Consider the following 13729-nt stretch of genomic DNA (forward strand, 5'->3'; position numbering starts at 1 on the left):
CCCATGCTCTTTCTATCAGGCCTCACTGTGTCCAACCTGATGTTCTTGTCTCTACCTCCGTGCTTGGTACAGTACTTGGCACATAGTAAGCATTTAATCAATATCACAATGCATTATTATTATCATTGTTGTTGTTGTTTTCATTTTTTTCCTTGGGAGATTTCAAAGCTCATTATGGGCCTGGAGCCCAGTGGCCCCTCCCTCCTTTCCCCTCCCCCTCAGAAGGGGTCACACAGAGGCATGGGCCCCTCCCACCCTCCCACCTTCCCTCTAGCCTCCAGAGGTTCAGCTGGGCAGCTCACTTCCACGTAGACTAGGCCTCTGGCCTGGGTTCTACAGATCCCACCCTCACCCAGGCTAGAGACAGCCTGGCCTTGCCCCTCCCCACCCGCCGCTGCCTCCCCACAAGACAAACCCCCCATCGGTGGGGGTGGAGTTTGTTCCCTGCCCAACCTCCCTCGCTCTCACAGTGGTAGGGTGACACTGGGTCACTCCACGCATGGCACGTCCATGGTGCCAGCTCCCAGCTGAGAAAAGAAGTGGGGGAGAGAGGGAAAGAATGGAGAAGGGAGAGGAAAGGAGGAAGATGGGGAGGGGAGAGAGAGAAGGAATGGGGAGGGGGAGAAAGAAGAGATGCAGGGGGAGAAAGGGAGAAGATGGGGAAGGGGAGTAAGAGGAAGAATGGGGAGGGGGAAAAAGGAGGGGGAAGAGGGAAAGAGGAGGGGAGAGAGGAAGAATGGGAAGGGGGTAAAGGAGGGGGAAGAGGGAAAGAGGAGGGGGTAAAAGAACAAGGAAGAGGGGAGAGAGGAAGTATGAAGGGGAGACAGGAAGAATGGGGAGGGGATGAAAGAAGGAGAAAGAGGAGAGAGTGGAAGTAGGGAAGAGAGAAGGGGGAAGAGAGGGAGGGGAGGAAGGAAGAATTGGGATGGCGAGAAAGAGGAAGAGGAGAAGGAGTAGAGAGAAGGGAAAGAGGGGGAGTGAGAGCAAGGATGAATGGGGTGGGGTTGAAAGAAAGGGGAAGAGGGGAGAGAGAAAGAATGGGGAAGGGCAGAGAAAGGGAGAATGGAGAGGAGGAGAAAAAGGGGGAAGAGGAGGAGTGACAGGGAAGTCTGAGAAGGGGGAGAGAGAAGGGGCAAAGAGAGGGAAAGAAATGGGAAAAATAGGAGAGAAGAAAGGATGATTGGGGGAGAGAGAAAGGGAAGAGGAAGGGGAGAGAATAAGATTGGGAGAGAAAGAAGGGGGAAAAGGGGAAAAAGGGAGGCGGAACTAGAGGAAGCAGTGTGGTGTAGTGGATAGAGTCCGGGCCTGGGAATCAGAAGGACCTGAGTTTGCATCTTGGATCTATCACTTGTCTGCTGTGTGACCTTAGTCAAGTCACTTCACTTTTCTGTGCCCCAGTGGCCTCATTTGTTAAACAGGGATTAGACTGTGAGCCCCATGTGGGACAGAAATGGTTTCTAATCTGACAACCTTGTGCCTATCCCAGCGCTAAGTACAGTGTCTGGCACATAATAAGCACTTAGCAAATACCATTTTTTAAAAAAGGAAGAATGAGGAGGGGAAGGGGGGAGAGAGAAGGGTAAAGAGCTGGAGAGGACAGAAAGGGAGAAGGGTAAGGAGAGAGAGAAGGGGGGAGAGCTGGAGAGGACAGAGAAAGGGAGAGGGGTGAGGGGGAGAAAGAAGGGTAAAGAGCTGGAGAGGACAGAAAGGGAGAGGGTAAAGAGAGAGAGAAGGGGGAAGAGCTGGATAGGACAGAGAAAGGGAGAGGGGTGAGGGGGAGAAAGAAGGGTAAAGAGCTGGAGAGGACAGAAAGGGAGAGGGTAAAGAGAGAGAGAAGGGGGAAGAGCTGGATAGGACAGAGAAAGGGAGAGGGATGGGGGGAGAGAAAAGGGGAAGAGCTGAAGAGGACAGACAGAAAGGGAGAAGGGTGAGGGAAGAGAGAGAAGAGTTGGAGAGGACAGAGAGAAAGGGAAAGAGGTAAAGAAAGAAGGAGGAAGGGCTGGAGAGGACAGAGATAAAGGGAGAAGGGAGAAAGGGAGAAGGTTGGGGGGAATGAGAAGACCTGGAGAGGACAGAGAAAAAGGGAGAGGGGTAAGGAGAGAGAGAGGAGGAAGAGCTGGAAAGGGAGGGGGTAAGAAGAAAGAGAAGGGGAAGAGCTGGAGGGGGCAGAGAGAAAGAGAGGGGGTAAGGAGAGAGAGGAGGGGAAGAGCTGGAGAGGATGGAGAGGAAGGGAGAGGGGTAAAGAGAGAAAGAAGGGGAAGAGCTGGAGAGGACAGACAGAAAGGGAGAAGGTTGAGTGGGAGAGAGAAGAGCTGGAGAGGACAGAGAGAAAGGGAGAAGGGTAAGGAGAGAGAGAAGAGGAAGAGCTGGAGGGGGCAGAGAGAAGGGAGAGGGGAAAGGAGAATGAGAGAGAGGAAGGAGGGGGCAAAGGGTAAGCCCTGGAGAAGGTGGAGAGACCCCTGTTCCCCTTCCTAGGCCCGGACTGGAAGGGAAAAAGCCCCTTCCCCGGCCTGGCGGCTCCTCCTGGGAGCCCAAGCCCCGTCTCCGGGCCCATATAAGGCGCTTTGAGATCCTCCGACGGGACGGCTCCTCCCCGCCACCCCGTCCTTAGACAAGAACCGGTCAGCGACCCCGAGAACGGTCCCCGCCTGCAGAGAGCAAGAGCCGGCGGGGGCGGGACCGGGGAGGCGGGGCGGCCGGGAAACCCCCTCCCCTCCCCTCCCGTCTCCTCCCCTGGGCTTCCCTCCCCTCGGGTCTCCTCTCCTCCCCTCTTCTCCCCTGGGCTCCCCTCCCCTCTCTCTCCTCGGCCTTCGCTGGGGACCCGGGGGCTCTCCAAGACGCAGCGGGTTTGTGCGTTTCCACCCGATCTCCTCCTCTTTCTCGTCGTCCCTCTCCTCCTCCCCTTTTTCTTCTTCCTCCTCCTCCTCCCCTCCCATCCCCTCCCCGGAGCGGCGCCGGCCGCCACCTCGGCCTCCCGGCTCTGGGGTCCCGGCGGGCGGGGAGGCCCTCGGGGGCGCTTCCCGGAGGGACCCTTTGGCCCGGGTCGGGAAGGGAAGGAGGGAAGGAAGGGCAGGGAGAGCGGTTGCTCCATTCCCCGGGCCGCAAGGACCGGACAGGACCGGACCGGACCAGCGGAGGAGGAGGAGAAGGAGGAGAGGGTCCAGCCCCACAGCTGACCGGTACGGACCTGGGGACGAAGCCGGGGATGGGGAAGGGGCCCTGGGCGGAGCCGGCCTGGTGTCAGGGGAGGGGGATGCTCGCCCCTCTCCCGGCCCCACGACCCTCCCGGAGAAGGGAGGATGGAGAGGATGGGGGAAAGGGGGAGGGGCGATGGAGGAGGAGAGGGGAAGGGGGCTCCAGCTCTGGTGCCCCCACAGCGTGTATGTGAGTGGGGGGCGATGCAATCCCGGCCAGAGGACCAAAAACCTCCCCGGGCCTCGTGGAGGGACCCCCACCCCCTCCCCTAGCCCCCCTGCCCACCGCCCACCCCCAGCGGCCTCTCTGAGCTCCCACTGGGCTCGGCCTCGGGTGGGGCTGGGGGCCACGGGAGGCTCCCTTCCTGAGCCGGCCGGGTCACCTGCCTCCGGGGGAGGGGCGGCCCAGACCCTCGTCCACCCCCCCCCCCACCGACCTGACACTCCCTCCCCCAGCGGCCCCAGCCCATCCTCCGTCCCCCTCCGCCCCCGGCCAGGCCTGGCGGGGCGCAGGGCCGGGAGGGAGGGATCCCTGGACAGGGATGCGGCGGCCACCCCCATAAACCTCCCCTGTCACCCCTCTGCCGCCCCCATTGTTCTGGCCCCTCTCTAGCAATTGGGATGTGGGCGGGGGGCTTCTCCTTTAAAGGCCGCTCTGGCCTCCCCGTGTCCCCCCGCAGGTGGCGATACGAGGGACCCGCAGCCTCGCCAGGCCTCGGTGCTCCTCCCCGCAACGCTCCGCAGCCTCCCCGAACCCCGCAGCGGCAGCCTCGGCTGCCCGGAGACCCCCGGGAGGGGAGGGGTGCGGGCTACGACATGGGTTGCGGGACCCCCACAGTCCCTGCGCCAGGGCGGCCCCTTCCCCCGCCCTCCAGTCACTCGTGTTGGTGAGGCTGGGGGCCCCTGGGGGCCTGCCGTGTGACAGGGGAAGAAGGGGAGGAGGAGGAGGCCTGGGGGACACATCACTTGATTTGGCCCCGCCCCCCCAGCCCCGGACCCCCCCCACCCACCCACCCACCCAGGACCGGCCTTCCTCTCCCCCAAGACAGAGACCCAGGAGCCAGCCTCAACAACTGACATAGGAAGGGCACAGGCCCTCGCCTCCCCACTGCCCACCGGGTGCCACCTCCGCCTCAGGCGGGGTGGCAGCTTGCTGGGCCCCTGGCCGGGCAGGGGCCCCTCCTCCTCCCCGTCGGACTCTTGACCCCGCGCCCCGGCCGACCGCCGCCATGTCCCGCCCGGGCCCAGGGGCGCTGGTGTCGGGGAGCGGGCTGGGCTTCCCACCCCAGAACCTGGCCCGCGTGGTGGTGTGGGAGTGGCTGAACGAGCACAGCCGCTGGCGACCCTACACCGCAGCCGTCTGCCACCACATCGAGGCCATGGTCAAGGAGGACGCCCGCGGCTCGGTGGTCCTGGGCCAGGTGGACGGCCAGCTGGCCCCTTACATCATCGACCTGCAGTCCATGCACCAGTTCCGGCAGGACACGGGTAAGGACGCCCCTTCTCGGAAGGCTGAGCTCTGCCCGGGAGTCGTGGAGGCCGGGCAGAGGGTGTCGCGGCTCAGCACGGGAACATCTCCGTAGGGGGAAAGCTGGGAGTCTTGCCTGGGAGTCCCACTCCTGGTGGGACCTGTACTTGGCGGGCCTCACACCTGGTGGGCCTTGCCCTTTGTGGGTTCTGTCCCCGGTGGGTCCCACACTTGGTGGGTCTTAATCATGGAAATAGTAATGGTGGTATTCGTAAAGCGCTTACTATGTGCCAGGCACTGTACTAAGTGCTGGGATCTTTACAAGCAAACCAGGTTGGTCCCATATGGGGAGCACGGTCTTACTCTCCATTAGACAGATGAGGTAACTGAGGCGCAGAGAAGTGAAGTGACTTGCCCGAGGTCACACAGCAGACAAGTGGCAGAGCCAGAATTGGAACTTAGATCCTTTTGACTCCCAGGCCCATGCCCGTTCCACTAGGCCATGCTGCTTCTCCAGGGCCTTGCACCTGGGGATCCCACACCTGGTGGACCTCACACCTGGTGGCTCTCACACCTGATTGTCTTCCCTCCTTGATGCTACTGCACTTGACAGCCCTTTTGCTTGGGCGGTCTGGCACCATGTGGGGAGTCTGTGTGGGTACCCCACCTGGCAGGTACATGGGGAAGGAACGATGGCAAATCTGTCCCTGCCATCCACCCCGTACCCTAAATTCTGATCCCACCCTAGAGGGAGGTAAGATCCCACCCTCCCGGCTGGAGCAGCATGTTGTCTGTGGACATCCTATGTCTCCAGCAAACCTCTGCCCTGGGCTTGCGGAGCAGTGACGGGGATGGGAAATGTGGTCGGGGCTGGAGGGTGAAGGGAGCGTGTCACTTCTAGTGAGACCTCTGCTCAGAGGAAACCTAGAGTCCGGTGGGAGGTGCGAGGTGGGAGTGGGGAGTGGGGTGGAGAGGGACAGGTCTGAGCACTGGCCAACTGGAGCCTGGTCCTGACCTCGTATGAGTTGCTCCTCCCTCTAGACTATTCAACTTGTTGTGGGCAGGGAATGTGTCTGTGTATTGTTATACTGTACTCTCCCAAGCGCTTAGTACTGTGGTCTGCAAACAGAAAGTGCTCAATAAATACCACTGACTGATCAGGGATGGGGGAAAGAGAGAGTCAGAAAGGAGAGCCCAAGAGAGGTGGGAGGGGAGGATTCATTCAATAGTATTTTTGAGCGCTTACTATGTGCAGAGCACTGTACTAAGCGCTTGGAATGAACAAGTCGGCAACAGATAGAGACAGTCCTTGCCGTTTGATGGGCTTACAGTCTAATCGATGACCTGGTGCCGGCCCCTCCTAGGTCCTCTGAGTGACCCGCCAAGCCTTGACTCTCCTGGAGGTTGGGTGGGGTGAGGTGGGAGAAACTGAGGCCCAACCCAGGGAGAGAAGGCCCCAGGCTGGCTGAGGTCAGCAGCTGCATGAGCCTTTGGCCACCAGGGCACAAGCATGCTGCCCGCTCCCCTACCTCAGCCCCACACCACTTATGTCCATACCCATAATTTATTTATATAATTGTCTGTTTCCCCCTCAAGATTTTAAGCTCATTGTGGGCAAGGAACGTGTCTACTAACTCTGTTATATTGTACTCTCTCAAGCTCTTAGTACAGAGCTCTGCACACAGTAAACATTCAATAAATATGATTGAGGAGGGGCCTGGATTTGGGGAGTAATTTCTGCAGAAGCAGGGGTTGGAGGGGATCAGTCCCATCAGAAGCAGGCTAGGAAGGATGCTATTCTTGGACTAGCTGGTGGTTCCAGGGCCTGAAGCTCTTGGGGGCTGGGGAGGGGCGGATGGGGTGACCTGCGAGAGAGAGAGGGGATGGGGAGTGCGGGGGGAAATCCTGTCACCCCACTCGTCTCAGCCCCACTGGGCTTTCTCATCTCCTGCCTCCCGACAGTCTGGGTTCAGCCCACCTAGATCCTAGTAATAATAGCAATTATGGTATTTGTTAAGCATTTACTATGTGCCAAGGACTGAACTAAGCCCCAGGGTAGATACAAGGTAATCGTTTGGACACAGTCCCTGACCCAGATGGATCTCACAATCATAGTCCCCATTTTACAGACGAGGTAACTGAAACCCAGAGAAGTGAAGTGACTTGCCCAAGATCCCAGTGCAAGGGGCGGAGAGGGGATTGGAATCCAGGTCCTTCTGCCTCCCAGGCCCGTGCTGTGTCCACTGGGCCATACTGCTTTCCAGGTGGACCAGACCCCTGCCCCTGTTCTCCTTATTTACAGGAAACAGACCCATCCTGGAGTGACTGCCACCTCTCACCCTGTCCAAGTCCCACCCCCTTGAAAGAGAGCCTGGAACTAGTCAGGGCACAATTGTGCAGGGATGGCAAGGGGAAATGGGGTGAGGGATGGGAGGCCTAGATTGCCCTGCCCCACCCTCTTACCCTCCCATTCCCACCTTGCCCTTCCCACCAGGCTCAGAGAATCAGGAGGGTTGGGCATGGCAGGACACATCGCTGACCACATCAAGGCCTAGTTAGCCAGTCAGTCAATTGTCTGGTCTGTCCTGGGCAGGGCCCTGGGCTGGGCATGGTGGGCGTTACAGAGGGAGCAGGAGATAGGGTACCTGCCCTGGAAGGGCTAAAACAAAAGCGCACGGACACCCACCCCAACCCCCCCAACTCACACACACTCTCTCTGTGTCTCTCTGTCCCTCTCTCTCTTTAGGGGTGAGGGAACAGGCAGAGAGCTGACAGTCTGATGGGGGAGACAGCCCAGACTTCAGGACCCATACATAAAACTCAGCTGATGGGAGTCCAGAAATCTATCCAAGAACCCAAATGACTCTCATGCATAAACATGAAATTGACAGCTGACTCTCTCCAGGAAGGAGGGCTTTCTAGCACTTCAACAGAGATGGGGGTGGAAGTGGGGTTTGGTCCCGGAATGCTTCCTGGAAAAGGAGGGGTTTTTAGTGGAGTTTAGAAAGGAAAGGAGTTGGGGTGGGAGCAAGGGTAAGGTGGAGTGAAGAGGAAGAAGGAGAGTATCCCAAGTAAGGGGGGAGAGTAGGTGTGGTGTGGAGCAGTCACTGTTGAGCCAGTGGGTTTGCTTGCCCGGTGCCTGATGGAACTGAAGGGGGTGCGGCGGGGTGGGGGGCAACTAGGTGAGGGTAGAAGGGGTCCCTGGTGGTCAGGAAGTGGTATTTGATGGGAGAATGGAGCCCAAGCTCCATTGGCAGGGTGAGTTGGGGGGTTGCCCAGACCTGTCTATTTTTTTTTGTATTTACTTATTCATTCATTCCATCATATTTATTGAGTACTTAATATGTGCAAAGCACTGTACTAAGCACTTGGGAGAGTACAGTACAACAGATACATTCCCTTCCCACAGTCTAGAAAGGGAGACAGACTAAACTGTAAGCTCTTTGTGGGCAGGGAATGTCACTGTTTATTGTTATGTTGTACTTTCCCAAGCCCTTAGGACAGTGCTCTGCAAATGGTAAGCACTCAATAAATACAACTGAATTAGTATACATAAATAAATAAAGCACTGAGGTAGATAAAAGTTAATTAGTTTGGAGTCAAAGTCTCACATGGGCTCACTGTCTTAATCCCCATTTTACAGATGAGGTAATTGAGACCCAGAGAAATGAAGCGACTTGGCCAAGATCACACAGATGACAAGGGGTGAACCTAGGACCTTCTGACTCCCAGGCCTGTGCTCTACCCAGTAGGCCATACTGCTTCTCTGATTTCGAGGGACCCTGGCGACCTACTCCCTCAGCAGACTGGGAGAGACCTGGGGAGAGGCTGGGAAGGGCCACCCCAGTAGTCCCTCCCCAGAATAGGCTGATTGAACATATTCCACAGCCCCTCGGTTTGTGGGGGTCCTGGGGAGGGGCTAGGGAAGATGGGGGAAGGGAGGGGAACCAGGTTTGATGAGGAAAAGTTGAAGGAATTGGGGAGAAGAAGCCTGCGGATCAGTCAGTTCACTAACTGACATCTTATCCCTGAGGATTCTTCTTGAGAGGAGGCTGGCCAGATGTTCCCTGGTGGCCACTGAGGTCCAGACCAGGAAAAAGAGGCTGAAATTAAAGCAGGAGGGACTTTGCTGGGACATGAAGGAGCACTTACCTCCTTTCAGGAGGATGTTCGTTCTAAAGGGTGGACTGAGGGCAGGTGTTGTGTTCCCTGAATAGTACTGATTCAGTTTAGACTTTGAGTCTGGCCTATGAAGGGGCAGACCCCCATGTTCTGCCCGGCCTAGGGCTCTGGCTCCCACCCTCGCCTTCCCAAATGCTCCCACTTCCTGGTGAGGGGGAAAGGGCAGATACCCATCTCCCCTGTCCGGAGGCAGGAGGTGAACCTACTGACCTCTCAAGGTTCATTGCAGTTGTTGGGTCCTACGATTCCAGTTACCTTAGACTGGGTACCAGACCTTGGTGCCCAGGGAGGAGATGCCATCAAGCTGCTCAAGAGCACATGTGTGCCCAGGCCTCCCCACGGGCATACATCCCTCTGCAACAATGTGCACCTGGGCCCTCCTACCTATGCACACCTGTGTGCCCCCAGGCTTGGTGCCCAGAGGTGTGTACCTAGGCATGAATATAGGTGTGTCCCTAGTCTTGCATATAGGTGTGTGCCCAGGCTGACTTGCAGGTGTGTATCGGGGAATGCGTGCATGCACCCAGACTTGCATGTAGTTATCTACTTGGGTTTACACACAGGTGGGTGCAGGCACAAAGAGCCTGAGTACATGGCATGCTCATGCCTGCCCACTCAGACACCCATGGACATGTATGAGGGAAAGATACCTACCTGTCACCCCAGTAGTCGCCTGCTCCAACCCGGCTTGGTGGCATGACGGGGCAGAGAGAGAGTTGGAGGGAGGGCAGAGCTGGACCCTGGAGTCCTGGATTGTGGCCGCTGCTGCTGCTAGTGCTGTTTGTTCAGCTGTTGCCTCTGCTCCCGCTCTCCCTCTTCCCTGCCCTGTGACTTTCCGCCGAACCCTGACATTCCATTCCATTCCCGTCTGTTCCTCTCCACAGGCCCGGATGGGGCCAGGACCCCTGCACAGGGGCGGGGAAGGGAGAGAGAGCAGCCTTCCAGGTGGCGGGGGGGGGGGGGGGGGGGGGGGGGGGTGTCCTGCTCCTGGGCCGGGAGAGCACACCTCCACCCCTGCTGCCCCTGCTCTCCCCTGCCCCCTGGGCAGTGGACAATGGCTACCCCAGGGTGGCTCCATCACTCTCCCTCTCTTCCAGGCCATTCATCCTTTGCTTTCCCCTAGTATTTTTTTGTTTTTGTTTTTTTCTTTGTATGGCGTAGTGGACAGAGTATGGACCTGGGAGTTGGGAGTTAGAAGGTCATGAGTTCTAATCCCCTCTCCTTTACTTGTCTGCTGTGTGACCTTAGGCAAGTCACTTCATTTCTCTGTTTCTCAGTTCCCTCTTCTGTAAAACGGGGATTAAGTCTGTGAGCCCCACATGGGACAGGGACTGTGTTCAACCCTATTTGCTTCAGCGCTTAGAAAAGTGCTTGACACATAGTAATCACTTAACAAATACTGTAATTATTATTTGTTTTAATGGTATTCATTAAGCACATTCTATGTGCCAAGCACTGTTCTCAGCACTGCAGTAGACACAAGTTAATTGGGCCAGATACAATCCCTGTCCCACATGGGACTCACACTCTAGGTAGGAGGGAGAACAGGTACTGAATCCCCATTTCTCTGAGGGACAGAGAAGTTAAGTGACTTGCCCAAGGTCACACAGCAGGCAAGTAGGGGGGCTGGGAATTGGAACCTGGTCCTTTTATTTTTTTTATAACAACATCTGTCTCCCTTTCTAGACTATAAGCTCGTTATGGGCAGGGAATGTGTCTGCTTATTGTTATAGTGTACTCTTCCAAGTGCCTAGTACAGGGCTCTGCACACAGTAATAACTCAGTAGATATGATTGAATGAATAAATGGAGTCCTCTGGGTCCCAAGCCCATGCTCTTTCCACTAGGCCGTGTTGCTTCCCACAACTCTTCCCACAACTATTTCCCAGTTGGAAGAATATGTACTGAATGCCCCCTGCATGGATTGCACTGTACTGAGCACTTGGAAAGGTCCAACAGTAGTAGCTGAAATGGAAAAATAATAATGATGGCATTTGTTAAGTGCTGACTATGTGCAAAGCACTGTTCTAAGCACTGAGCATGAACTGAGCACCCACTGGGTGTAGTGCGCTCTACTGAATGGTTGGGAAGGTACAGCAGTAGTAGCAGTAATCGTCATATGTACTGAGTGCCCATTAGGTACATTGTGCTGTATTAAGCATTTAGGGAAATACAACAATTACAGGAGTAATGATGGCATGTACTCTGTGACTACTGGGTGGACTGCCCTGTATGCAACAGCAGCAGTCATAGTCTTTACTGAGCACCCACTGAGTGGATGGCACTGTACTAAGCGCTTGGGAAAGTACAACAGAAGAAAAAAGCATGTTCCACATCCACAAGGTGTTTGCAATCTAATGGGAGCCAGGGAGGGATAGTAGGGAACAAGGACTATTCACCCCATTTCACAGATGGAGCCACTGAGGCCCAGAGAGGAGACATTAGACCCTACTGCAAACAGCCATTCAACCCACATAGTCAATCTATTACTGAATCCAGTCCGTTCAACCTTCATAACGTCGCCAAAATCCACTCTTTCCTCTCCATCCAAACTGCGACCTCATTAATTCAAGCACTTATCCTATCCTGCCTTGATTAACTTTATCTGTCTCCTTGCTGACCTCCCAGCCTCCTGTCTCTCCCCACTTCATTTCATACTTCACTCTGCTGCCCAGATCATTTTTCTACAGAAACATTCAGTCCATGTTTCCCCAGTCCTCAAGAACCTTCAGTGGTTGCCCATCCACCTCTACATCAAACAGAAACTCCTCACCATCGACTTTAAAGCACTCAATCACCTTGCCCCCTCCTACCTCACCTCACCTCGCTGCTCTCCTACTACAAACGCGCCCACACGCTTTACTCCTCTAATGCCAACCTACTCACTGCAGCTAGATCTTGTCTATCTTGCTGCCGACCTATCGCCCACATCCTGCCTCTGGCCTGGAATGTCCTCCCTCTGTATATTTGATAAACCATCACTCTCACCACCTTCAAAGCTTTAGTGAAGGCACAGTTCCTCAAAGAGGCCTTCCCTGACTAGGTTCTCATTTCCTCTTCTCCCACTCCCTTCAGCGTCACCCTGATTTCCTCTCTTTATTCATCTGCCCACACCTCAGTCCGACAGCACTTATGTACATATTCATAATTTATTTTTTTTATATTAGTGTCCGTCTTCCCCTCTACCCTGTAAGCTCGTTGTGGACAGGGAATGTCTCTATCAACTCTGTTATATTGCTATATTGTATTCGGTCAAGCCCTTAATACAGTGCTCTGCACACAGGAAGTGCTCAATAAATACGAATGATTGCCAGTCTGACTGTGATCAATCAAGGGTATTTATTGAGTACTTACTGTGTGCAGAGCATTGTACTAAGCACTTGGGAGAGTATAATCCAACAAAATTAGCAGATACATTCCTTGCATGCCCATATTGAGCTTACAGTCTAGAGGGTAGGTGAGAGCTGTCATCTTGTTCTTTAAGTGAAAATGGAGAGAAATTCCAGTCACCGCTGCACCTCCAACCCCTTGACCCCCGCTCTAAATGATCCTTTCCCTCCAAAGCAAATCTATCAATCAAATAATTATATTTATTGAGTACTTCCTGTGTGCAGAGCACTGTCCTAAGTGCTTGGGAGATTGCAATCTAACCAAGCCTTCTGAATTCTAGTTGGGATAGCCAACCTGGGATAGTAACGATTCCCTACCTCCATCTACCACAGAGCTTATGTCCATCTCCTTCTACTCCACTGCTGTCCCGACTTGAAATGTATTTTAATGTCTGTCTCCCCAGCTAGACTGTAAGTTCCTTGAGGGCGGGGATCATATCTACTTATTCTATTGTCCTCTCATAAGCACTCAGTTTAGCATTCTGCCCACAGGAGACTGTAAGCTCTTTGAGGGCAGGAATCATTCATTCATTAATTCAAGCATATTTATTGAGTGCGTACTGTGTACAGAGCAGTGTACTAAGCCCTTGGGAGAGTACAGTACAACAATAAACAGACACATTCCCTGCCCACAGTGAGTTTACAGTCTGGGGTTTCGGGGCCGGGGGGGGGGGGGAGTCAGACATGTCTTCTAACTCTACTGTACCTTCCCAAGTGCTCAGTACAGTGCTCTGCACACAGTAGACTGAAAGCCCCTTGAGTGTAGGGATTGTATCTACTTTATTATACCCTTACAAGTGCTCAGTACCGATTCTTCACACAGTGGACAGTAAGCTTGTGAGGGCAGAAATCATATCTACTAACTGCTGTACTCTCCCAGGAGCTCAGTATAGTGCTCTGCTCATAGTAGACTGAAACCTCTTTGAAGGCAGGGATCATGTCTACTAACTCTATTGTATTCTTCCAAGTGCTCAGTACAGTGCTCTGCACAGAGTAAGTACTCAACAGATACTACTGATTGATGCATTGGCTCCCACCACACCAGGAGCCAGGAGTGGGGAGGGGCAGCAGCAAGTCCAGTTCTAGCAGGCCACGGGTCAGAGATTCAGACAAGTCTTTCATGGCTCAGAGATCTGCAGGCAGGGTCCTGAATCTGGAGGTCAGAACAGTGTGGCCTAGGGGAAAGAACCCAGGCCTAGGAGTCAGAGGACTTGAGTTCTAATCCTGGCTCCGCCACTTGTCTGCTGTGTTTCCCTGGGCAAGACATGTAACTTCTCTGTGCTGCAGTTAACTCATCGGTAAAATGGGGATTAAGACTGTGTGAGCCCCGGGGACTGTGTCCAACCCAATTACCATGTATCTACCCCACCGCTTAGTACAGTGCCTGGCACATAGTAAGCACTTACCGAATACTATAAAACAAAACAAAACAAAGCAAAACAAAAAAACAACAGAACAATCCAGCCCCAGCAGCTGCAGAGAAACAGAGGGATGTCA

General features: G+C 54.8%; 1 protein-coding gene across 1 annotated transcript in view; it reads left to right on the plus strand.

Annotated features, from left to right (window-relative positions):
- Positions 1–4217: 4217 nt before the first annotated feature.
- DTX1 (deltex E3 ubiquitin ligase 1) overlaps positions 4218–13729 on the plus strand; it is a 37096-nt gene continuing 27584 nt past the window's right edge. The window contains exon 1 of the mRNA XM_029058427.1: positions 4218–4682. Coding sequence (XP_028914260.1) covers positions 4424–4682 — 259 coding nt within the window. The 5' untranslated portion in view covers positions 4218–4423. The remainder of the gene's footprint in view (positions 4683–13729) is intronic.

The sequence above is a fragment of the Ornithorhynchus anatinus genome, chromosome 2 (genome assembly GCF_004115215.2).
Source record: "Ornithorhynchus anatinus isolate Pmale09 chromosome 2, mOrnAna1.pri.v4, whole genome shotgun sequence".
Taxonomy (NCBI): Eukaryota; Metazoa; Chordata; class Mammalia; order Monotremata; family Ornithorhynchidae; genus Ornithorhynchus; species Ornithorhynchus anatinus.